General features: G+C 59.6%; 2 protein-coding genes across 2 annotated transcripts; both read left to right on the top strand.

Moving 5' to 3' along the window:
• The first annotated feature begins 919 nt into the window (after positions 1-919).
• On the top strand, positions 920-8,902 carry LOC138066773 (uncharacterized). Its single transcript, XM_068938732.1, has 10 exons — positions 920-1,482; positions 1,617-1,783; positions 2,292-2,399; positions 3,190-3,366; positions 4,063-4,104; positions 4,538-4,613; positions 5,038-5,182; positions 5,971-6,116; positions 6,266-6,481; positions 7,060-8,902. The coding sequence occupies exons 2-10, from the start codon at positions 1,686-1,688 to the stop codon at positions 7,870-7,872; spliced, it is 1,821 nt and encodes a 606-aa protein (XP_068794833.1). The 5' UTR covers positions 920-1,482; positions 1,617-1,685; the 3' UTR covers positions 7,873-8,902.
• A 3,273-nt stretch (positions 8,903-12,175) lies between these two features.
• Positions 12,176-19,111, top strand: LOC138066772 (uncharacterized). Its single transcript, XM_068938731.1, has 10 exons — positions 12,176-12,737; positions 12,872-13,038; positions 13,545-13,652; positions 14,443-14,619; positions 15,316-15,357; positions 15,791-15,866; positions 16,291-16,435; positions 17,204-17,349; positions 17,499-17,714; positions 18,293-19,111. The coding sequence occupies exons 2-10, from the start codon at positions 12,941-12,943 to the stop codon at positions 19,103-19,105; spliced, it is 1,821 nt and encodes a 606-aa protein (XP_068794832.1). The 5' UTR covers positions 12,176-12,737; positions 12,872-12,940; the 3' UTR covers positions 19,106-19,111.
• The last annotated feature ends 1,915 nt before the right edge of the window (positions 19,112-21,026 follow it).

The raw sequence follows: 21,026 nt of genomic DNA, 5'->3' as shown, positions 1-21,026 counted from the left end.
CTGCGGGGCGGCAGCGCGGGGCCCGCCGGGGCCGGCTCGGGGCGCCGCGGGCAGCAGCCTGGGGGCTGCGCGCCCCCGCGTGTGGCAGGCAGCAGCCGGGGCCCGGCGGTGCTCGGGCCCTGCAGGTCGGGCCTGGGCTGCGCTTGCCGCGGGGATGGATGATGCTGCGGCTTCCCGGAGGAGTAAGCGGCAGGGCAGGCAGGCGGTGGCCGGTGGGTGACTTGGGCTGCTGGCGCTGGAGCGGGCCTAAGATGTTCCACCTCGTCACCGGCTCGTTGTTGTCTCCTCAAGTACCTGGTTCCCTCCCCCCTGTTCCCTGGTGCTGCGATAGGGAGCAGCAGTTACCACTGCATCACCTGCTACTGCATTTGTTCACAGGTGCCATCAGGGAGGCTCGTGGGTCCTGGGGACTTCACTTCCTGGGTCACCTGGGGCTCGCCCAGCTACAGAGGCAGAGCTGTGCAGGTCATGGGGCCAAACACAGCCAAAAGCTGCTTGCGTGGTGTCAGGGTTTCCTCCTAACCCTGTAGGAAATGTTTTGGTGGTGTCTTCTTTCCCGAGACCGTCTCTTGACAAATAACGTGATGGTCTAAGGACTTCAAACTGGGCTGTGTTCCAGAAAGCTCCTTTGCGGAAAAGGCACTGTGGCGTTGTGGAGCTGTTTCCCCACAACGGGAGGGGAATCTCCCCTTATTTCTGTTTAAAAGGGTCTTGAGTGGTTTTCCTCAGTGATTGCTAAGCTTGGCTAATTTGAGTGGCATTTTCCAGAGCTCCTTGTTCCAGTTGCCAGTGTACCTTCTTGAACACGAATCAGGACATCCTCCTTTACTCTTTCCTTTCCCACACTCCTCAGAGATGTTTCATGTACACCTCCAGTTGAGTTGTTGCTGCTGTTTCTTAATGTGGCATAAGAATGCAGTCCTATAGAAGAATAAGACTACTGTTAAACAGTTCTGAACCACCCCCCCCCCCGGATTTGGCATAGCAAGATAACCCTCACGTAACTGCAGAGAAAACCGTGAAGTTTGGCCATGGGAGGTAATCACGAGGTCAGTGTAAGGTTTTGCCGTGCTGCCCTGAAAATCATTTCAGAGTGGGCTGCCTTCTAACATGGGAAAGCAGCTGGAAGTTTTGGTCTCTTCCCCTGCCACTGACTCGTGCTGATAAGCTGGTGCCTGCCACAGCCTGGATTTTGTGTGCACAGCCAACTGTCTGCACAGGAGGAGACCAAGAGGAGGAAGAAAAACATGGTGTTTCCAGCATAGCTGGGTTGTGCACATATGCTCAGGGTCCCTTTTTTTCGTACTTCCTTGTCCAGGTTGACTCTATCAGGAACTGTTGATTCTGCAAGGTGGGCTGAAATGGTCCTGACTCTGACTTGTGAAACTGGCTGGCTGAAACACCTTTGGAGGACTCCCTTCCAAGAAAGGCAGCAGACATTAGAGAGAACATGGCATCAGAGGGCCTACCGAGAAACCTGGTGTACATTTTCTGCTGGGGGTTTGGGGTTTTTAACCCACTAGAAGTCATCTTGGTATACGCGCTTTGGCTAGAATTGCCCCTGCGCGTTCATCGGGAATAGTCACGTGTTAAACTAAATAGAATCAAATTTGTAGGCCTCCTGCTGCTTCTGCTTTCCAGAGCTGCATTCAAGAGAGCCACTCGACCATGCAGTAGGGTGGCCCATGGAGTGTGAGGTGCATTTGTGGATGGACCTCGCTGTGCGCACTGCACCCCAGCAGAACCAGGAAGAGATGTGGCCACAGAAAGAGGACGAGGATAGGTATGAGGCAAAGTCTAGGCCACAAACCCCAGCGTCCCACGGATGCAAACAAGTTCCTTACGCATAACTGAGGCAGAAATGTTGGGGAGCTTCTCCTCACAGGCTGCCCTTTCTGGTGGAGATCGTGGCCCATGACCCCCCCCCCCCGCCCCCCCCCACGGAGCAGTCCCATGGCCCAGCCGGCGCATCACAATGTGCCACGGTGGCACCCACAGTGACCTCGGCCACAGCCACCAGTGCGGCTCTGTGCCAGTGCAGGGCAGCGTGGGGAGACGCGGGCTCCCAGCCTCGTGGCACTGCCTGGCACAGGGACACTGTTTCACGTGCCCGGCTGCGGCACCATGGGACAGGCAAACTGCTGCAGTGGAAGGGACGATGCCATCCCTGCTCCCGGCACGCAGGGATGGCCCAGGGCCCTTGGCCGCAAGGCTCTTTGCCCGCGCCTCGGCCTCTTTGGCAGGGGAGTCTCCTGGCCCTCACAGCCACTGAGCGCCTTCGTGTCGAGCAGGAGCTCCGAGCTCCTCCTCAGCAGCCGTGTGAAGGTGACGCGCCACCACCGGACGAAGGACCGGCACCTCCTGCTCTTCCCCGATGCCATCGCCATTGCCAGCTTCAAGTAAGAATAGCAACCACAGCTCTCCTTCCTCCTCGCCACCGCCTCTGCCAGCAGCCCCAGGGCCCTGCTCCTGCCCGGAGCTGCTCCCGCGGGAGCAGCTCAAGGGCCTCCTTGGGGCTGCCTGCGCAGCAGCTGGCTTACAGCGGACACGGCCCGCCTCATTTTCACTCCGGCAGGCACGCAAAGGCAAAGTGGCACATGCTTTCCTGTAAAGCTGAATGCCAGCGGAGGTGCCCTCAGCTGGGCAGCGCAAGGGATTTTAGCCCACGTCTTTGCGTTTGCTTCTCACTGAACAGCAGCTCTCTGCAGCCAACATCAATACTGCCAACTAGTGCTGCGGAAAGCTTCTAGTATCCATAAGCCCCGTGCAAGTTGTCCTCAAGGAGCCCTTCCTCCTGTCCTCACTGTGTATCCCACGTGTGGGGAAGCCTTTGCTCCCGGCGACAACTAGTGGGTCCAATGACCTGCAGCGCCTTGCACGGGCGTCCCTAAGTTGTGGCTGTGCACACAGCCTGCCTTTAATTTGCGGAGGAAAAGGAAGAGGAAAAGGACCGGCTCCTGCTTTTGTCCTCCTGATCAGGAGCCCCCGACGAAACATCTGCTGGCATCACTTCCCAGCAGCGACTTTTTGGAAGCGCCCTGTGTGCGTGTGTGCGCTGTGACTGAGGCTCCTTCGCCCCACACAAGGCTCAGGGCGGCCGCCCCAAGGAATGGCTCTGCCCTGGGGGACTGCTGGGGCTGTCCCCACAACGGCAACCTCCAAGGCGGCCCCTGCCTTTCCTCCTGGCAGATGTGGCTCCACCTTCCTGCTGAAGCACCGGGTGCCTCTCAGCGAGCTGTGGGTGCTGTGCAGCAAGGACGAGGTGGCAGGCGGAGGGCGCAAAGGAGAGGAGGAGGTATTCGGCCTGAAATGCAGCAATACGCTCATCCTCGCCTGGCCCACCAACCTGCGCGTGGTCACTTTCAGGTGAGTGTTGGGGACAGGTGGCAGGGCCGTGGCAGGTGCAGGGCACTGGGCTCGCCTTCAGGCCTCTGCAGGCTTGCTGGGGCCCAGGTCAGGCTGTGGGGGGGGTGGGGGGGAGAGGGGGCGGGTGAAAGCAGAGGCCCCGCTTTGCCTTCAGACCAGGGTGCCATGAGCGTCGGAAGGTGAGAAGAGGGCGGCTGGGGAAGGCAAAGCCGTGTGCCCTCCTGGGAAGGGAGGGAAGCAACCAACCCCCTTTGCAAGAGGGGCAGAGCTCCCACAGAGGGCCAGGCTCTTGCAGGAAGTCCCGAGTAAACCCCCAGCCTCTGCCGTGCCCCCTAGCTCCATTGCAGGAGCTGTTCCTGGAAGAGATTTTCCCTTGTAAACACCTTGCGCTGCAGCCCCCTGCCAGAGGACTCACCCCGGCAGCTGTCTCCTCTTTTCCGTGCCTAACTGCTTACAAGGGCTTTTGCTTCCCTGAAGTGAGGGCAGGAGAGAAGGGAAGAGGAAAGAAAGAGAAGGAGCTCCTCTACCAGCAGAGAGGAAGCCAGCACTGGGGGCGAGTCCCTGTGCTGCCTCCCGGGGCTCGGCCCTGTCCCTGGGACTCTCGCCACACGAGGGCGGGCTGTGCTTGGGGCCCCGTGTCGGTGCAAAGGACGAGTAGCAGCCAGGTGTGAGGCCTCTTTCTGCTTCTCTCTGCAGTTCGCAGGAGCTGAAGGAGCTGTGGATCAGCACGATCCTCAGGTAAGCCCCACCAGGGGAATTCAAGCTGCGGAGGCAAGGCTGCAGGCGGTGCAGAGCTGCCGGGGGGCAGCTGCCCGCAGCAGTGCGGCAGTGGAGGTGGGGGAAAGGGACATCTCCTGTGCGGGCAGCTGCTGGGCAGAGCGGTGGGAGTTGCTTAGCCTTGTGATTGCAAGTGAACACCAAGGCCGTGGAGCTGTCAGCATAGCTCCTTGCTTGCATGGATTGGGACCCCGAGCTGCTGCTTTCTCTTTCCGTATGGGAGAGGCCCATAGCCAGCAGGACCCGGGCCCTTGCAGAGCGGGGCTGCCAGCAAGCCCTGAGGGAAGGTCTCCTGTGTCAGGGTGGCGTGGAAGGGCTGGGCTGGCTTTGCAGGGGGAGAGCAGAGAGGGCTGGGTGTGACAGAGCTCTTCCTTGGTGCCTGCCCTGTGCCCAGGCAAAGCCCAGGAGCCCAGGTCACCCGACTGATGTCCCTCCGGGTCCTTGTGAAGGTGGTCGGCTGCTGCGGTCCTGTAAGTGTCCCTGGAGTTTCTGCTCCACCTGGACAGCGACTTGGCTTTGGAAAAGAGCCCCTGGGGACGAGCTGCTCACGTTGGCTCTTTGCTTTCTCTGCCTGGTCGGCCGTCTCTTTGACTGCCAAGACCGTAGGGTCTTTGAATTTGGAGGAAGCAAGCAGCGGCTCTGTCTGCCCGGGCCCTTGCGGGGGGGTTGGTGGGAGGTACTGGAGCACAGTGGAGGCAGCTGCCCGGGGGGTGCTCAGGGCCCTGCAGGGTACAGTGCAAGGGAGCTGGCCGGCAGGCAGCAGCAGGGGAGCCGCACGGGGCAGCGTGGGAGGAACTCCCCAGTGGCACGGGAGAGCACGGGAGGGCAGCCTGTCCCCCCTTGGCCACCTTCCATAGCGAGTCTTGTGATGTTCTTGCCCTCCACCCTACCCAGCCTTATTACGTGAAGAGTCAAAGGCAGAGAGAAGCAGTGGGACGAGCACCGGCTGGAGCGCGAGCACAGAGGCAAATGCGGATGCCGATGCAGCCACAAATGCCCGAGCCTGGAGAAGGCAGAGAGCACGCTGAAGGGCAGACAGGTAGAAAGCTGAGGAGGCTTGAATGCGGTGCCCAAACCAAAACTCCCCCATCCAGAGGCACCTACCCGAGGTAGTTCATGTTGTGCTTGGCAGCAGCCCCTCGAGTGAAGGCTGTCTCAGCCTCTCCCCAATGACCCCCTCTAGTTAGTCACACTCAACGTTGAGAAGCGTGGCTGCGGAGGCTGACATGTTTCCAGAGGCTTGTGCTTCTGGTTTCAGTGTTCCTTCTGGAACACAGATCAGGACGCGTCCTTTGACTCTTTGCTTTCGCAGTATCATCCGAGCTGTTGGCTCTCTCAGGCTGCTCTGCAGAGAATCTTCTCAAACATCCCAGCCAGTTGTGAATAGCATCCCAGCCAGTTGTGAATAGGAAACCGGAGAGGGTGGGGTTGCAGGAAAGGTGTGCAGCTGGGGGGCAGTGGGGTCACGATGGGAACAGCAGGAGGTTTTGCCATGCCCCTTGGCAGTCATTTCAGGGTATCACCTGGCTTACACGGCTGGAAGGCGGCTGCAGCCCACGCTGGTGAGGCGTGGTCTTGGCTTTCTGAGCGTTGCCTCTGCTGTGGCCCCACTGAGCCGCCTGCGCTGCTTCCAACACACACAGTGGCTGTTCACCATGGACAATGGCTTTTCACCATAGGGCACATAAGGAGGTTGGTGGTGGGGAAGCAGATATGCTCCGCATTGCCAGTTCGCCCACCCTGTATCGTGGCTGTCAAAGGCATGGCTTTCCCTTGCAAGCTAAAGAGTAGCCAGCCTGCAGCATTCCTCCTGCTTTTGCTTTCCAGAGCTGCAGGCAGAAGAGCCTCTGGAGCGCCTGGTACTGGTGCACGTGGCAGGACAGGAAGGTGCCCTTCTGGACAGACCATGCTCTCCGCTCTCTGCCAAAACAAAAGCAGGAAGAGATGTGGCCACGCAAGTTGGCCCAGGAGAGGTAAGAGGCAAAGTCTGGTCCGCAAGCCCTGCCACAAGGGGTCCCGTGGACACAGCCAGTTGTTCCGGCAAGACGGAGGCAGAAACCTTGAGGACCTTCTCCTCAATGGTGGTGATCTCAAGTGGTTTCTCTCTTTCACTGCCTCCCAGCTGCAGGTGTTTGACTTTGATGCTGAGGTCCAGCCCCTCCTGCAAGAGTTGCTTGACCAAGTGGTGGAGAAAGCCTTCCGGGAGCTCAGGGTGGAAGAGGAGGAAGAGCTGGCCAAGCTGCAGCTACCTGAGCTTGCAGAAGGGGAACTTCCTTATGCAGACTATGCCAAGCCACAGTGCCTGGAGGAATGGGAGAAGCAGCCCCAAGAGGAAAAGGTAGGAGCAATGCAGGCCCACCTGAATGCTCGTGGCAAGGCTGGAGAGGCTTTCTAGCACTAAAAGGCAACACCACAAAGAAGCGTGGTGGGCCTACAAGGCCAAATAACGTCCAAATGCCAAGTAATGTCTTGAAGCATCCGCTGCTGAGGCATGAGTGCGCAGAGTGAGGTGGCTGCAGTTCCCGCAGAAGAAAAGGGGGCGGGAGGTGGTGTGCTTGAAGCCAGAGGAGTGGAAACAGTTGCCGTTCCGGCTCCTGCACAGAGCAATGCGACTGAGGATGTTCCGTGATACCGCGGGGCACGTATCCGATGGTATCCTCGTTCCCCAGGCAGAGATGCAGTTGCAGCTGCGCTTCCTCTGCAAAGGGAGGTCAGAAATGGCCCCCCTACCTCAGCTTCAACTGTGCAGGAGCAATGGGGGGCTGTTGCACTCCTACCTTCTTCCCTACCTTCCCCTCATCATCTCTTCCTGGCTTCGTCTTTGCTTTAGGTGCTGCTGGCTGTCCCTTCTTTTTGGCTGCCCTTCCTTTCCTGAGCTGTGTGCCTTCCTCATGTTTCTCTTGCCATTCTCCTCAGGGGCAAAGCAGGGATGAAGGGGAGGCCTCTGCCTTGGGGCCTGCGGGCCCCACTGCAGGCCCTGCGCCTGACGTGCCTGTGCAGCGTGAAGGTGAGGGTGACACCCCCTCTGAGGGACCAGAGCGCACAGAAACAGCTGTCGTCGCGGTGCCTGGCACGCCGGAGGGAGAAGAGGCCGCTCCTGCCTCGGAGTCACCGGGCCAAGCTGGGACTAAAGGAGTTCCTGGCGAGGCGTTTCCCCAGGCAGACCGAGGCGAGCCTGGGCTCCGCGCAGTAAAAAGCACCAAAGCCCCCGCTGCCGAGCTCCCCACGCAGCAGGAGAGACAAGCCTCTGCCCTCACGCCAGAAACTACTGGCTCAGAGGCAGCTGCAGCGGCCGGGCAGAGCGGAAGCGAGGGGGCTTGCGTGCAGATCCCTGCAGAAGGCTCTGGGCCCATCTTGGAGCCCAAATCCACAGACAGAACAACAAGAGAAGCGCTCCCCCAGAGCCATGAGACAGAAGGGGGTCAACTACAAGATGCCCCACTCAAAACTGAAGCCCTCTCCCCCAGTGAAAGCACTGAGGGGAGCAACATGGAAGAGGCCACCCTCAACATGGGCTCAGCATGCCCTGGCTCAGCCTTCCCTGCAGCTGAAGGCTCGGAGGCCCCAGAAGTGTCCGTGCCAGCGCCACCTGCTGCACTTGGAGAGCCTGTCACTACCGAAACTGTGACACTCACAGACACCGCAGCCAGGCGTGGGCAAACAGCTCCTGAAGAAGACGACCCAATGGACTCGGACTGGGCTCATGTCCCAGTCTGTTGGGTTCTGTGATGGACGGCTCTCCTCTCCACCCATCCAAAGGATGGATGGAGAGGGACGGATAGGATGATGGGCTCAGCCTCCCAGTGGCATTTGGAGAGATGCCAGCCCTGCAGAACAACTGGCAACACTGTGGCAGAGCCACAAGCTCTGTTAACCAGCCTCCATCCTTGGATGGCATCAGCTGCTCTTTCAAAGACTTCACCTTGTGGTCATTCTCATTACGAAGCAGTGCCTTCGTGTTGCGTGTTGTATCTAGGTGTGTGCACCACACAAAGGTCATGCAAAGGACCGCACACCGGCCCCGGGGGCCCCAGCAGCCCTTAGCCCTCCCCTGCTCCCTTCTCCCATTTCCTAGCAGGACACAGGGGCAGAAATAGAGGCATCTCCCACACCTGCCTTGGGGCAAAAGGGAAAACAAAGCCTAAATTAGCCAAGAAAAGGAGGAGAAAGGGAGAGCGATGGAGAAAGAAGGGGAGAAAAATGCTTTCAGGTTAGCCCTGCAACAACCCTCAAAACAGTCACTATAGGCACTCGAGCTCTCTCCAGCTGCGCAGGCAGTGTCCGGTGCCCGTGCTCTCCACCACACTTTTTGCACAGGCTTTTGGCAGCCTCCCCCTCCCTCTGGCAGCTCCTCTGCAGCCCCACTCCAGTGGGAGCCCTTGGCTCTGTTTTGCTCCCAAGCCTAACCCTAGCCCCGTCCTTAACCCTGACCCGACACCTTGGCTGTGAGCTGAACACAGTCCAAAGCCCCAGTCCTGGCTCAAAGGAAACAAGTCTTGGGGAAGGGAGACTGTCCCCCACTCTGCCACATTCACATGACTTGTGCTGGCCTGTAGCTTCTCTGGATCAAACGGGCAGCCTAAAACTGCACTGGGGGCTGTGGCCTGCTGGGAAGGTTTGGGGCCGCTGCCCGCAGCAAAATCTTTTGCCACAAGCACCCCTGTGGCTGGAAGCGGGAGCCCCTAACTTCTGCCCTAGCCCAAAGTCGCGGGCATGCTGAGATTGCCCACTGGAAACTGCTGTCGTTGCAAGCTGCCCAGGTGACACATCTGCCTTACAGAGCTAGCACAGAACCGACTGCGGTGGAAAAAAGCTCTGTAGATGGCAGCTATCGCACCACTACGACCACAGGCACCACACGGACCACAGGCAGCACAGTTCTCTCCTCTTTTTTTCACCTGACTTTTCCTTTCACTTTGCTTGCAGCAGATGGCACTAAGAAAACAAGCAAGGTCCTATCCTGGCAATCACTTGCTCTGAGACGAACCTCTGCCGCCAGGGACTGCCCAGGGCAGCCAAACTCTGGCCTCAAGAGCCCTCCCTCTCTTTGGGCAGCCTCCGGCCGCTCTTTGCGCCCAAGACGAGACCCGGCCCCAGCCAGCCTGGCTGCGCAGTTGTCCTGCTGCCGGCTCCTCGGGCAAGGCAACATCTCCAGCACTTGGCCTGTGGCTCTCAGGAGATGGGGGATTTGGCTGTTTGCCCTCCACTGTATCTGTGAGTTCACCAGTACAAAAACGGTGCGCTGGGGACAAATCTGGTTACTACCGACCTAATCCACCTGCATCGAGAACTAGAGCCGAACCCAAATAAAACACAGGGCATCTCACAGTCACAAACTTGCTTCTGTTTCCAAATAAATGCTCTCCTGCTAAATGGCCTTTCTTCACCCAAGGCACTCTTCTCCCACCCGTCTCCTTTCTCCTGCAGGCTCTCCCGGCTATACGCTTAGGGAAGGAGCTGCCACTGACGGGATATTCGGAAAAGCTGCCCCCGAGAAAGCACACAAGCAGTTGCAGGAGGGCCTAAACAAAGGAGGAAAGGGAGATTTGGAGAGCAAACCCCTGTGGCCCTTGGCAGTGGTCTTGAAGCGAGATTCTTCTGACTTTCAGCTGTGAGAATACACTGCTAATCTGCATGGGCCCACTTCAGACACTCCATTGACCGAGGTGGGACTCGAAGTGAAAACCACAGTGAAGACAAACTAAGTGCTTCAGGCTTTGGAAAGCGTTGCATTTGCCTTTTCCATCTGAGCTTCAGTTCCCCTTCTTCTGCCACGGATTCCTGGCACGGCCACAGGAAACTCACTTCATGCTTCTCCTCAGCACCCCCCTCAGGGAGCAATGCTGCAGCTTCTGGGTGCACACGAGGCTGGCAGGACCTCAGGCCTGTTATTACACTATGGCAAGCGTTCTTGGCAGGTACTCCTGCAGCCCACTGCTCGCTCTGTGGCGATGAGCGCCTTTGAGAACGGGTAGCTCAAACCAACCTGCTGCCTAGGCAGCCGCAGTCACGCTGATGCTCCCTCCGTGCTCGGGGGGAACGCCCAAAGCCTTATCTAAATACCTTGGCCTTGCAGCGCGTCCCTCAAAAATCATGCCCCTCCAAACCAAAGTTTTCAGAATCCAGCGGCATGGCTATTTCATACACTCACTCTCGCAAAAGCAATCGAGACTTTTCATCACTACCCACAGAGGAAGAGCAAGACAACAAAAAACAGAGAGCTATGACTACATCAGTGCCCCGTACGCTTCTCCTGGTTTCTCTTAGTGAAAAGTCTTCACAGCATCCGGAGACATGGTCTCATCTCTCTCGCCCGCCCGGCCGCCGGCTCTCCCCGGAGCTGCCTGAAAGCCAGGCTGCAGCCTCTCCTTTCCAGCTCGGCCCCACCGCTGAGAGGGACGCAGGGCGTCCGCAGCAGACCGACGCTCCTCGCCAAAAGCGCTCGAGCGGCTTTGGCACCGTTTCATCGTCACCCCAGGCGGCCCGAGGGCCCCGAGCTGCGCGGATCTCGCCTCCCGGCGGCGCTCGGGGAGGGACCAGGAGGCACCCGGCGCCCGTCCAACACCGCCGCGCCCCGCACCGCCCTGCGCGGAGGGCGCCGACACCAGCAGAGCCGCCGCCGCCCGCCCCGACCCCGGCTGACAGGAGAAACCGCCGCCGCCCGGCAAGGACCAACGGCCGCTGCCGGCAGCAGGGCTGACCCCGCCCCGCCCCGCCCCGGCGACCGTTACAACGGCCCCCGCCCCGTCCGCCGCGGCCGCTCGCGCCTCCCCCGGCGGCGGTTGCGGCGGCGCCTCGCGGGAGCCAGCGGCAGCAGCCGAGCCCCGCGGCCTGGAGGCGGCGGCGGCCGCCGGTGCCGGTGCCGGTGCCGGTGCCGGTGCCGGTGCCGGTCGGGCCGACCCGGCCCCGCCCCCCCTCCCCCCCCGCGCTCTCCCGTCGCGCCCGGCCGCAGCCGCAGCGCGCACTGCCCCGCGGGGCCCGGCTCTGCCCGCTCGGGGGCGCCTCGGCCCGGGGCCTCCCGGGGAGGGGAGCGGCCCGGCCCGGCCCGGCCCGGCCCGGCCCGGCCCGGCAGCAGGCGGGCCCCGGGCTGCCCTAGCCGGCTGCCCGGAGTCACTGCGGGGCGGCAGCGCGGGGCCCGCCGGGGCCGGCTCGGGGCGCCGCGGGCAGCAGCCTGGGGGCTGCGCGCCCCCGCGTGTGGCAGGCAGCAGCCGGGGCCCGGCGGTGCTCGGGCCCTGCAGGTCGGGCCTGGGCTGCGCTTGCCGCGGGGATGGATGATGCTGCGGCTTCCCGGAGGAGTAAGCGGCAGGGCAGGCAGGCGGTGGCCGGTGGGTGACTTGGGCTGCTGGCGCTGGAGCGGGCCTAAGATGTTCCACCTCGTCACCGGCTCGTTGTTGTCTCCTCAAGTACCTGGTTCCCTCCCCCCTGTTCCCTGGTGCTGCGATAGGGAGCAGCAGTTACCACTGCATCACCTGCTACTGCATTTGTTCACAGGTGCCATCAGGGAGGCTCGTGGGTCCTGGGGACTTCACTTCCTGGGTCACCTGGGGCTCGCCCAGCTACAGAGGCAGAGCTGTGCAGGTCATGGGGCCAAACACAGCCAAAAGCTGCTTGCGTGGTGTCAGGGTTTCCTCCTAACCCTGTAGGAAATGTTTTGGTGGTGTCTTCTTTCCCGAGACCGTCTCTTGACAAATAACGTGATGGTCTAAGGACTTCAAACTGGGCTGTGTTCCAGAAAGCTCCTTTGCGGAAAAGGCACTGTGGCGTTGTGGAGCTGTTTCCCCACAACGGGAGGGGAATCTCCCCTTATTTCTGTTTAAAAGGGTCTTGAGTGGTTTTCCTCAGTGATTGCTAAGCTTGGCTAATTTGAGTGGCATTTTCCAGAGCTCCTTGTTCCAGTTGCCAGTGTACCTTCTTGAACACGAATCAGGACATCCTCCTTTACTCTTTCCTTTCCCACACTCCTCAGAGATGTTTCATGTACACCTCCAGTTGAGTTGTTGCTGCTGTTTCTTAATGTGGCATAAGAATGCAGTCCTATAGAAGAATAAGACTACTGTTAAACAGTTCTGAACCACCCCCCCCCCGGATTTGGCATAGCAAGATAACCCTCACGTAACTGCAGAGAAAACCGTGAAGTTTGGCCATGGGAGGTAATCACGAGGTCAGTGTAAGGTTTTGCCGTGCTGCCCTGAAAATCATTTCAGAGTGGGCTGCCTTCTAACATGGGAAAGCAGCTGGAAGTTTTGGTCTCTTCCCCTGCCACTGACTCGTGCTGATAAGCTGGTGCCTGCCACAGCCTGGATTTTGTGTGCACAGCCAACTGTCTGCACAGGAGGAGACCAAGAGGAGGAAGAAAAACATGGTGTTTCCAGCATAGCTGGGTTGTGCACATATGCTCAGGGTCCCTTTTTTTCGTACTTCCTTGTCCAGGTTGACTCTATCAGGAACTGTTGATTCTGCAAGGTGGGCTGAAATGGTCCTGACTCTGACTTGTGAAACTGGCTGGCTGAAACACCTTTGGAGGACTCCCTTCCAAGAAAGGCAGCAGACATTAGAGAGAACATGGCATCAGAGGGCCTACCGAGAAACCTGGTGTACATTTTCTGCTGGGGGTTTGGGGTTTTTAACCCACTAGAAGTCATCTTGGTATACGCGCTTTGGCTAGAATTGCCCCTGCGCGTTCATCGGGAATAGTCACGTGTTAAACTAAATAGAATCAAATTTGTAGGCCTCCTGCTGCTTCTGCTTTCCAGAGCTGCATTCAAGAGAGCCACTCGACCATGCAGTAGGGTGGCCCATGGAGTGTGAGGTGCATTTGTGGATGGACCTCGCTGTGCGCACTGCACCCCAGCAGAACCAGGAAGAGATGTGGCCACAGAAAGAGGACGAGGATAGGTATGAGGCAAAGTCTAGGCCACAAACCCCAGCGTCCCACGGATGCAAACAAGTTCCTTACGCATAACTGAGGCAGAAATGTTGGGGAGCTTCTCCTCACAGGCTGCCCTTTCTGGTGGAGATCGTGGCCCATGACCCCCCCCCCCCCCCCCCCCACAGAGCAGTCCCATGGCCCAGCCGGCGCATCACAATGTGCCACGGTGGCACCCACAGTGACCTCGGCCACAGCCACCAGTGCGGCTCTGTGCCAGTGCAGGGCAGCGTGGGGAGACGCGGGCTCCCAGCCTCGTGGCACTGCCTGGCACAGGGACACTGTTTCACGTGCCCGGCTGCGGCACCATGGGACAGGCAAACTGCTGCGGTGGAAGGGACGATGCCATCCCTGCTCCCGGCACGCAGGGATGGCCCAGGGCCCTTGGCCGCAAGGCTCTTTGCCCGCGCCTCGGCCTCTTTGGCAGGGGAGTCTCCTGGCCCTCACAGCCACTGAGCGCCTTCGTGTCGAGCAGGAGCTCCGAGCTCCTCCTCAGCAGCCGTGTGAAGGTGACGCGCCACCACCGGACGAAGGACCGGCACCTCCTGCTCTTCCCCGATGCCATCGCCATTGCCAGCTTCAAGTAAGAATAGCAACCACAGCTCTCCTTCCTCCTCGCCACCGCCTCTGCCAGCAGCCCCAGGGCCCTGCTCCTGCCCGGAGCTGCTCCCGCGGGAGCAGCTCAAGGGCCTCCTTGGGGCTGCCTGCGCAGCAGCTGGCTTACAGCGGACACGGCCCGCCTCATTTTCACTCCGGCAGGCACGCAAAGGCAAAGTGGCACATGCTTTCCTGTAAAGCTGAATGCCAGCGGAGGTGCCCTCAGCTGGGCAGCGCAAGGGATTTTAGCCCACGTCTTTGCGTTTGCTTCTCACTGAACAGCAGCTCTCTGCAGCCAACATCAATACTGCCAACTAGTGCTGCGGAAAGCTTCTAGTATCCATAAGCCCCGTGCAAGTTGTCCTCAAGGAGCCCTTCCTCCTGTCCTCACTGTGTATCCCACGTGTGGGGAAGCCTTTGCTCCCGGCGACAACTAGTGGGTCCAATGACCTGCAGCGCCTTGCACGGGCGTCCCTAAGTTGTGGCTGTGCACACAGCCTGCCTTTAATTTGCGGAGGAAAAGGAAGAGGAAAAGGACCGGCTCCTGCTTTTGTCCTCCTGATCAGGAGCCCCCGACGAAACATCTGCTGGCATCACTTCCCAGCAGCGACTTTTTGGAAGCGCCCTGTGTGCGTGTGTGCGCTGTGACTGAGGCTCCTTCGCCCCACACAAGGCTCAGGGCGGCCGCCCCAAGGAATGGCTCTGCCCTGGGGGACTGCTGGGGCTGTCCCCACAACGGCAACCTCCAAGGCGGCCCCTGCCTTTCCTCCTGGCAGATGTGGCTCCACCTTCCTGCTGAAGCACCGGGTGCCTCTCAGCGAGCTGTGGGTGCTGTGCAGCAAGGACGAGGTGGCAGGCGGAGGGCGCAAAGGAGAGGAGGAGGTATTCGGCCTGAAATGCAGCAATACGCTCATCCTCGCCTGGCCCACCAACCTGCGCGTGGTCACTTTCAGGTGAGTGTTGGGGACAGGTGGCAGGGCCGTGGCAGGTGCAGGGCACTGGGCTCGCCTTCAGGCCTCTGCAGGCTTGCTGGGGCCCAGGTCAGGCTGTGGGGGGGGTGGGGGGGAGAGGGGGCGGGTGAAAGCAGAGGCCCCGCTTTGCCTTCAGACCAGGGTGCCATGAGCGTCGGAAGGTGAGAAGAGGGCGGCTGGGGAAGGCAAAGCCGTGTGCCCTCCTGGGAAGGGAGGGAAGCAACCAACCCCCTTTGCAAGAGGGGCAGAGCTCCCACAGAGGGCCAGGCTCTTGCAGGAAGTCCCGAGTAAACCCCCAGCCTCTGCCGTGCCCCCTAGCTCCATTGCAGGAGCTGTTCCTGGAAGAGATTTTCCCTTGTAAACACCTTGCGCTGCAGCCCCCTGCCAGAGGACTCACCCCGGCAGCTGTCTCCTCTTTTCCGTGCCTAACTGCTTACAAGGGCTTTTGCTTCCCTGAAGTGAGGGCAGGAGAGAAGGGAAGAGGAAAGAAAGAGAAGGAGCTCCTCTACCAGCAGAGAGGAAGCCAGCACTGGGGGCGAGTCCCTGTGCTGCCTCCCGGGGCTCGGCCCTGTCCCTGGGACTCTCGCCACACGAGGGCGGGCTGTGCTTGGGGCCCCGTGTCGGTGCAAAGGACGAGTAGCAGCCAGGTGTGAGGCCTCTTTCTGCTTCTCTCTGCAGTTCGCAGGAGCTGAAGGAGCTGTGGATCAGCACGATCCTCAGGTAAGCCCCACCAGGGGAATTCAAGCTGCGGAGGCAAGGCTGCAGGCGGTGCAGAGCTGCCGGGGGGCAGCTGCCCGCAGCAGTGCGGCAGTGGAGGTGGGGGAAAGGGACATCTCCTGTGCGGGCAGCTGCTGGGCAGAGCGGTGGGAGTTGCTTAGCCTTGTGATTGCAAGTGAACACCAAGGCCGTGGAGCTGTCAGCATAGCTCCTTGCTTGCATGGATTGGGACCCCGAGCTGCTGCTTTCTCTTTCCGTATGGGAGAGGCCCATAGCCAGCAGGACCCGGGCCCTTGCAGAGCGGGGCTGCCAGCAAGCCCTGAGGGAAGGTCTCCTGTGTCAGGGTGGCGTGGAAGGGCTGGGCTGGCTTTGCAGGGGGAGAGCAGAGAGGGCTGGGTGTGACAGAGCTCTTCCTTGGTGCCTGCCCTGTGCCCAGGCAAAGCCCAGGAGCCCAGGTCACCCGACTGATGTCCCTCCGGGTCCTTGTGAAGGTGGTCGGCTGCTGCGGTCCTGTAAGTGTCCCTGGAGTTTCTGCTCCACCTGGACAGCGACTTGGCTTTGGAAAAGAGCCCCTGGGGACGAGCTGCTCACGTTGGCTCTTTGCTTTCTCTGCCTGGTCGGCCGTCTCTTTGACTGCCAAGACCGTAGGGTCTTTGAATTTGGAGGAAGCAAGCAGCGGCTCTGTCTGCCCGGGCCCTTGCGGGGGGGTTGGTGGGAGGTACTGGAGCACAGTGGAGGCAGCTGCCCGGGGGGTGCTCAGGGCCCTGCAGGGTACAGTGCAAGGGAGCTGGCCGGCAGGCAGCAGCAGGGGAGCCGCACGGGGCAGCGTGGGAGGAACTCCCCAGTGGCACGGGAGAGCACGGGAGGGCAGCCTGTCCCCCCTTGGCCACCTTCCATAGCGAGTCTTGTGATGTTCTTGCCCTCCACCCTACCCAGCCTTATTACGTGAAGAGTCAAAGGCAGAGAGAAGCAGTGGGACGAGCACCGGCTGGAGCGCGAGCACAGAGGCAAATGCGGATGCCGATGCAGCCACAAATGCCCGAGCCTGGAGAAGGCAGAGAGCACGCTGAAGGGCAGACAGGTAGAAAGCTGAGGAGGCTTGAATGCGGTGCCCAAACCAAAACTCCCCCATCCAGAGGCACCTACCCGAGGTAGTTCATGTTGTGCTTGGCAGCAGCCCCTCGAGTGAAGGCTGTCTCAGCCTCTCCCCAATGACCCCCTCTAGTTAGTCACACTCAACGTTGAGAAGCGTGGCTGCGGAGGCTGACATGTTTCCAGAGGCTTGTGCTTCTGGTTTCAGTGTTCCTTCCGGAACACAGATCAGGACGCGTCCTTTGACTCTTTGCTTTCGCAGTATCATCCGAGCTGTTGGCTCTCTCAGGCTGCTCTGCAGAGAATCTTCTCAAACATCCCAGCCAGTTGTGAATAGCATCCCAGCCAGTTGTGAATAGGAAACCGGAGAGGGTGGGGTTGCAGGAAAGGTGTGCAGCTGGGGGGCAGTGGGGTCACGATGGGAACAGCAGGAGGTTTTGCCATGCCCCTTGGCAGTCATTTCAGGGTATCACCTGGCTTACACGGCTGGAAGGCGGCTGCAGTCTTGGCTTTCTGAGCGTTGCCTCTGCTGTGGCCCCACTGAGCCGCCTGCGCTGCTTCCAACACACACAGTGGCTGTTCACCATGGACAATGGCTTTTCACCATAGGGCACATAAGGAGGTTGGTGGTGGGGAAGCAGATATGCTCCGCATTGCCAGTTCGCCCACCCTGTATCGTGGCTGTCAAAGGCATGGCTTTCCCTTGCAAGCTAAAGAGTAGCCAGCCTGCAGCATTCCTCCTGCTTTTGCTTTCCAGAGCTGCAGGCAGAAGAGCCTCTGGAGCGCCTGGTACTGGTGCACGTGGCAGGACAGGAAGGTGCCCTTCTGGACAGACCATGCTCTCCGCTCTCTGCCAAAACAAAAGCAGGAAGAGATGTGGCCACGCAAGTTGGCCCAGGAGAGGTAAGAGGCAAAGTCTGGTCCGCAAGCCCTGCCACAAGGGGTCCCGTGGACACAGCCAGTTGTTCCGGCAAGACGGAGGCAGAAACCTTGAGGACCTTCTCCTCAATGGTGGTGATCTCAAGTGGTTTCTCTCTTTCACTGCCTCCCAGCTGCAGGTGTTTGACTTTGATGCTGAGGTCCAGCCCCTCCTGCAAGAGTTGCTTGACCAAGTGGTGGAGAAAGCCTTCCGGGAGCTCAGGGTGGAAGAGGAGGAAGAGCTGGCCAAGCTGCAGCTACCTGAGCTTGCAGAAGGGGAACTTCCTTATGCAGACTATGCCAAGCCACAGTGCCTGGAGGAATGGGAGAAGCAGCCCCAAGAGGAAAAGGTAGGAGCAATGCAGGCCCACCTGAATGCTCGTGGCAAGGCTGGAGAGGCTTTCTAGCACTAAAAGGCAACACCACAAAGAAGCGTGGTGGGCCTACAAGGCCAAATAACGTCCAAATGCCAAGTAATGTCTTGAAGCATCCGCTGCTGAGGCATGAGTGCGCAGAGTGAGGTGGCTGCAGTTCCCGCAGAAGAAAAGGGGGCGGGAGGTGGTGTGCTTGAAGCCAGAGGAGTGGAAACAGTTGCCGTTCCGGCTCCTGCACAGAGCAATGCGACTGAGGATGTTCCGTGATACCGCGGGGCACGTATCCGATGGTATCCTCGTTCCCCAGGCAGAGATGCAGTTGCAGCTGCGCTTCCTCTGCAAAGGGAGGTCAGAAATGGCCCCCCTACCTCAGCTTCAACTGTGCAGGAGCAATGGGGGGCTGTTGCACTCCTACCTTCTTCCCTACCTTCCCCTCATCATCTCTTCCTGGCTTCGTCTTTGCTTTAGGTGCTGCTGGCTGTCCCTTCTTTTTGGCTGCCCTTCCTTTCCTGAGCTGTGTGCCTTCCTCATGTTTCTCTTGCCATTCTCCTCAGGGGCAAAGCAGGGATGAAGGGGAGGCCTCTGCCTTGGGGCCTGCGGGCCCCACTGCAGGCCCTGCGCCTGACGTGCCTGTGCAGCGTGAAGGTGAGGGTGACACCCCCTCTGAGGGACCAGAGCGCACAGAAACAGCTGTCGTCGCGGTGCCTGGCACGCCGGAGGGAGAAGAGGCCGCTCCTGCCTCGGAGTCACCGGGCCAAGCTGGGACTAAAGGAGTTCCTGGCGAGGCGTTTCCCCAGGCAGACCGAGGCGAGCCTGGGCTCCGCGCAGTAAAAAGCACCAAAGCCCCCGCTGCCGAGCTCCCCACGCAGCAGGAGAGACAAGCCTCTGCCCTCACGCCAGAAACTACTGGCTCAGAGGCAGCTGCAGCGGCCGGGCAGAGCGGGAGCGAGGGGGCTTGCGTGCAGATCCCTGCAGAAGGCTCTGGGCCCATCTTGGAGCCCAAATCCACAGACAGAACAACAAGAGAAGCGCTCCCCCAGAGCCATGAGACAGAAGGGGGTCAACTACAAGATGCCCCACTCAAAACTGAAGCCCTCTCCCCCAGTGAAAGCACTGAGGGGAGCAACATGGAAGAGGCCACCCTCAACATGGGCTCAGCATGCCCTGGCTCAGCCTTCCCTGCAGCTGAAGGCTCGGAGGCCCCAGAAGTGTCCGTGCCAGCGCCACCTGCTGCACTTGGAGAGCCTGTCACTACCGAAACTGTGACACTCACAGACACCGCAGCCAGGCGTGGGCAAACAGCTCCTGAAGAAGACGACCCAATGGACTCGGACTGGGCTCATGTCCCAGTCTGTTGGGTTCTGTGATGGACGGCTCTCCTCTCCAACCATCCAAAGGATGGATGGAGAGGGATGGATAGGATGATGGGCTCAGCCTCCCAGTGGCATTTGGAGAGATGCCAGCCCTGCAGAACAACTGGCAACACTGTGGCAGAGCCACAAGCTCTGTTAACCAGCCTCCATCCTTGGATGGCATCAGCTGCTCTTTCAAAGACTTCACCTTGTGGTCATTCTCATTACGAAGCAGTGCCTTCGTGTTGCGTGTTGTATCTAGGTGTGTGCACCACACAAAGGTCATGCAAAGGACCGCACACCGGCCCCGGGGGCCCCAGCAGCCCTTAGCCCTCCCCTGCTCCCTTCTCCCATTTCCTAGCAGGACACAGGGCAGAAATAGAGATCATCTCCCACACCTGCCGGGGCAAAGGGAAAACAAAGCCTAAATTAGCCAAGAAAAGGAGGAGAAAGGGAGAGCGATGGAGAAAGAAGGGAGAAAAATGCTTTCAGGTTAGCCCTGCAACAACCCTCAAAACAGTCACTATAGGCACTCGAGCTCTCTCCAGCTGCGCAGGCAGTGTCCGGTGCCCGTGCTCTCCACCACACTTTTTGCACAGGCTTTTGGCAGCCTCCCTCCCTCTGGCAGCTCCTCTGCAGCCCCACTCCAGTGGGAGCCCTTGGCTCTGTTTTGCTCCCAAGCCTAACCTAGCCCCTGTCCTTAACCCTGACCCGACACCTTGGCTGTGAGCTGAACACAGTCCAAAGCCCCAGTCCTGGCTCAAAAGGAAACAAGTCTTGGGAAGGGAGACTGTCCCCCACTTCTGCAACATTCACATGACTTGTGCTGGCCTGTAGCTTCTCTGGATCAAACGGGCAGCCTAAAACTGCACTGGGGGCTGGGCCTGCTGGGAAGGTTTGGGGCCGCTGCCCGCAGCAAAATCTTTTGCCACAAGCACCCTGTGGCTGGAAGCGGGAGCCCCTAACTTCTGCCCTAGCCACAAAGTCGCGGGCATGCTGAGATTGCCCACTGGAAACTGCTGTCGTTGCAAGCTGCCCAGGTGACACATCTGCCTTACAGAGCTAGCACAGAACTGACTGCGGTGGAAAAAAGCTCTGTAGATGTCAGCTATCGCACCACTACGACCACAGGCACCACACGGACCACAGGCAGCACAGTTCTCTCCTCTTTTTTTCCACCTGACTTTTCCTTTCACTTTGCTTGCAGCAGATGGCACTAAGAAAACAAGCAAGGTCCCTATCCTGGCAATCACTTGCTCTGAGACGAACCCTCTGCCGCCAGGGACTGCCCAGGGCAGCCAAACTCTGGCCTCAAGAGCCCTCCCTCTCTTTGGGCAGCCTCCGGCCGCTCTTTGCGCCCAAGACGAGACCCGGCCCCAGCCAGCCTGGCTGCGCAGTTGTCCTGCTGCCGGCTCCTCGGGCAAAGGCAACATCTCCAGCACTGGCCTGTGGCTCTCAGGAGATGGGGGATTTGGCTGTTTGCCCTCCACTGTATCTGTGAGTTCACCAGTACAAAAACGTGCGCTGGGGACAAATCTGGTTACTACCGACCTAATCCACCTGCATCGAGAACTAGAGCCGAACCCAAATAAAACACAGGGCATCTCACAGTCACAAACTTGCTTCTGTTTCCAAATAAATGCTTCTCCTGCTAAATGGCCTTTCTTCACCCAAGGCACTCTTCTCCCACCCGTCTCCTTTCTCCTGCAGGCTCTCCCGGCTATACGCTTAGGGAAAGGAGCTGCCACTGACCGGGATATTCGGAAAAGCTGCCCCGAGAAAGCACACAAGCAGTTGCAGGAGGGCCTAAACAAAGGAGGAAAGGGAGATTTGGAGAGCAAAACCCCTGTGGCCCTTGGCAGTGGTCTTGAAGCGAGATTCTTCTGACTTTCAGCTGTGAGAATACACTGCTAATCTGCATGGGCCCACTTCAGAC

Source organism: Struthio camelus, chromosome 3 (genome assembly GCF_040807025.1).
Source record: "Struthio camelus isolate bStrCam1 chromosome 3, bStrCam1.hap1, whole genome shotgun sequence".
Classification (NCBI taxonomy): Eukaryota; Metazoa; Chordata; class Aves; order Struthioniformes; family Struthionidae; genus Struthio; species Struthio camelus.
This window is presented reverse-complemented; position numbering and strand designations above follow the sequence as displayed.

Coding starts and splice junctions, on each gene's coding strand:
- LOC138066773 (XM_068938732.1), top strand. CDS start 1,686: ATGGAGTGTGAGGTGCATTTGTGGATGGACCTCGCTGTGCGCACTGCA. Junction 2,400..3,189: donor ATCGCCATTGCCAGCTTCAA/GTAAGAATAGCA, acceptor TCCTCCTGGCAG/ATGTGGCTCCACCTTCCTGC. Junction 5,183..5,970: donor GCACGCTGAAGGGCAGACAG/GTAGAAAGCTGA, acceptor TTTGCTTTCCAG/AGCTGCAGGCAGAAGAGCCT.
- LOC138066772 (XM_068938731.1), top strand. CDS start 12,941: ATGGAGTGTGAGGTGCATTTGTGGATGGACCTCGCTGTGCGCACTGCA. Junction 13,653..14,442: donor ATCGCCATTGCCAGCTTCAA/GTAAGAATAGCA, acceptor TCCTCCTGGCAG/ATGTGGCTCCACCTTCCTGC. Junction 15,358..15,790: donor TGGATCAGCACGATCCTCAG/GTAAGCCCCACC, acceptor CCCTGTGCCCAG/GCAAAGCCCAGGAGCCCAGG.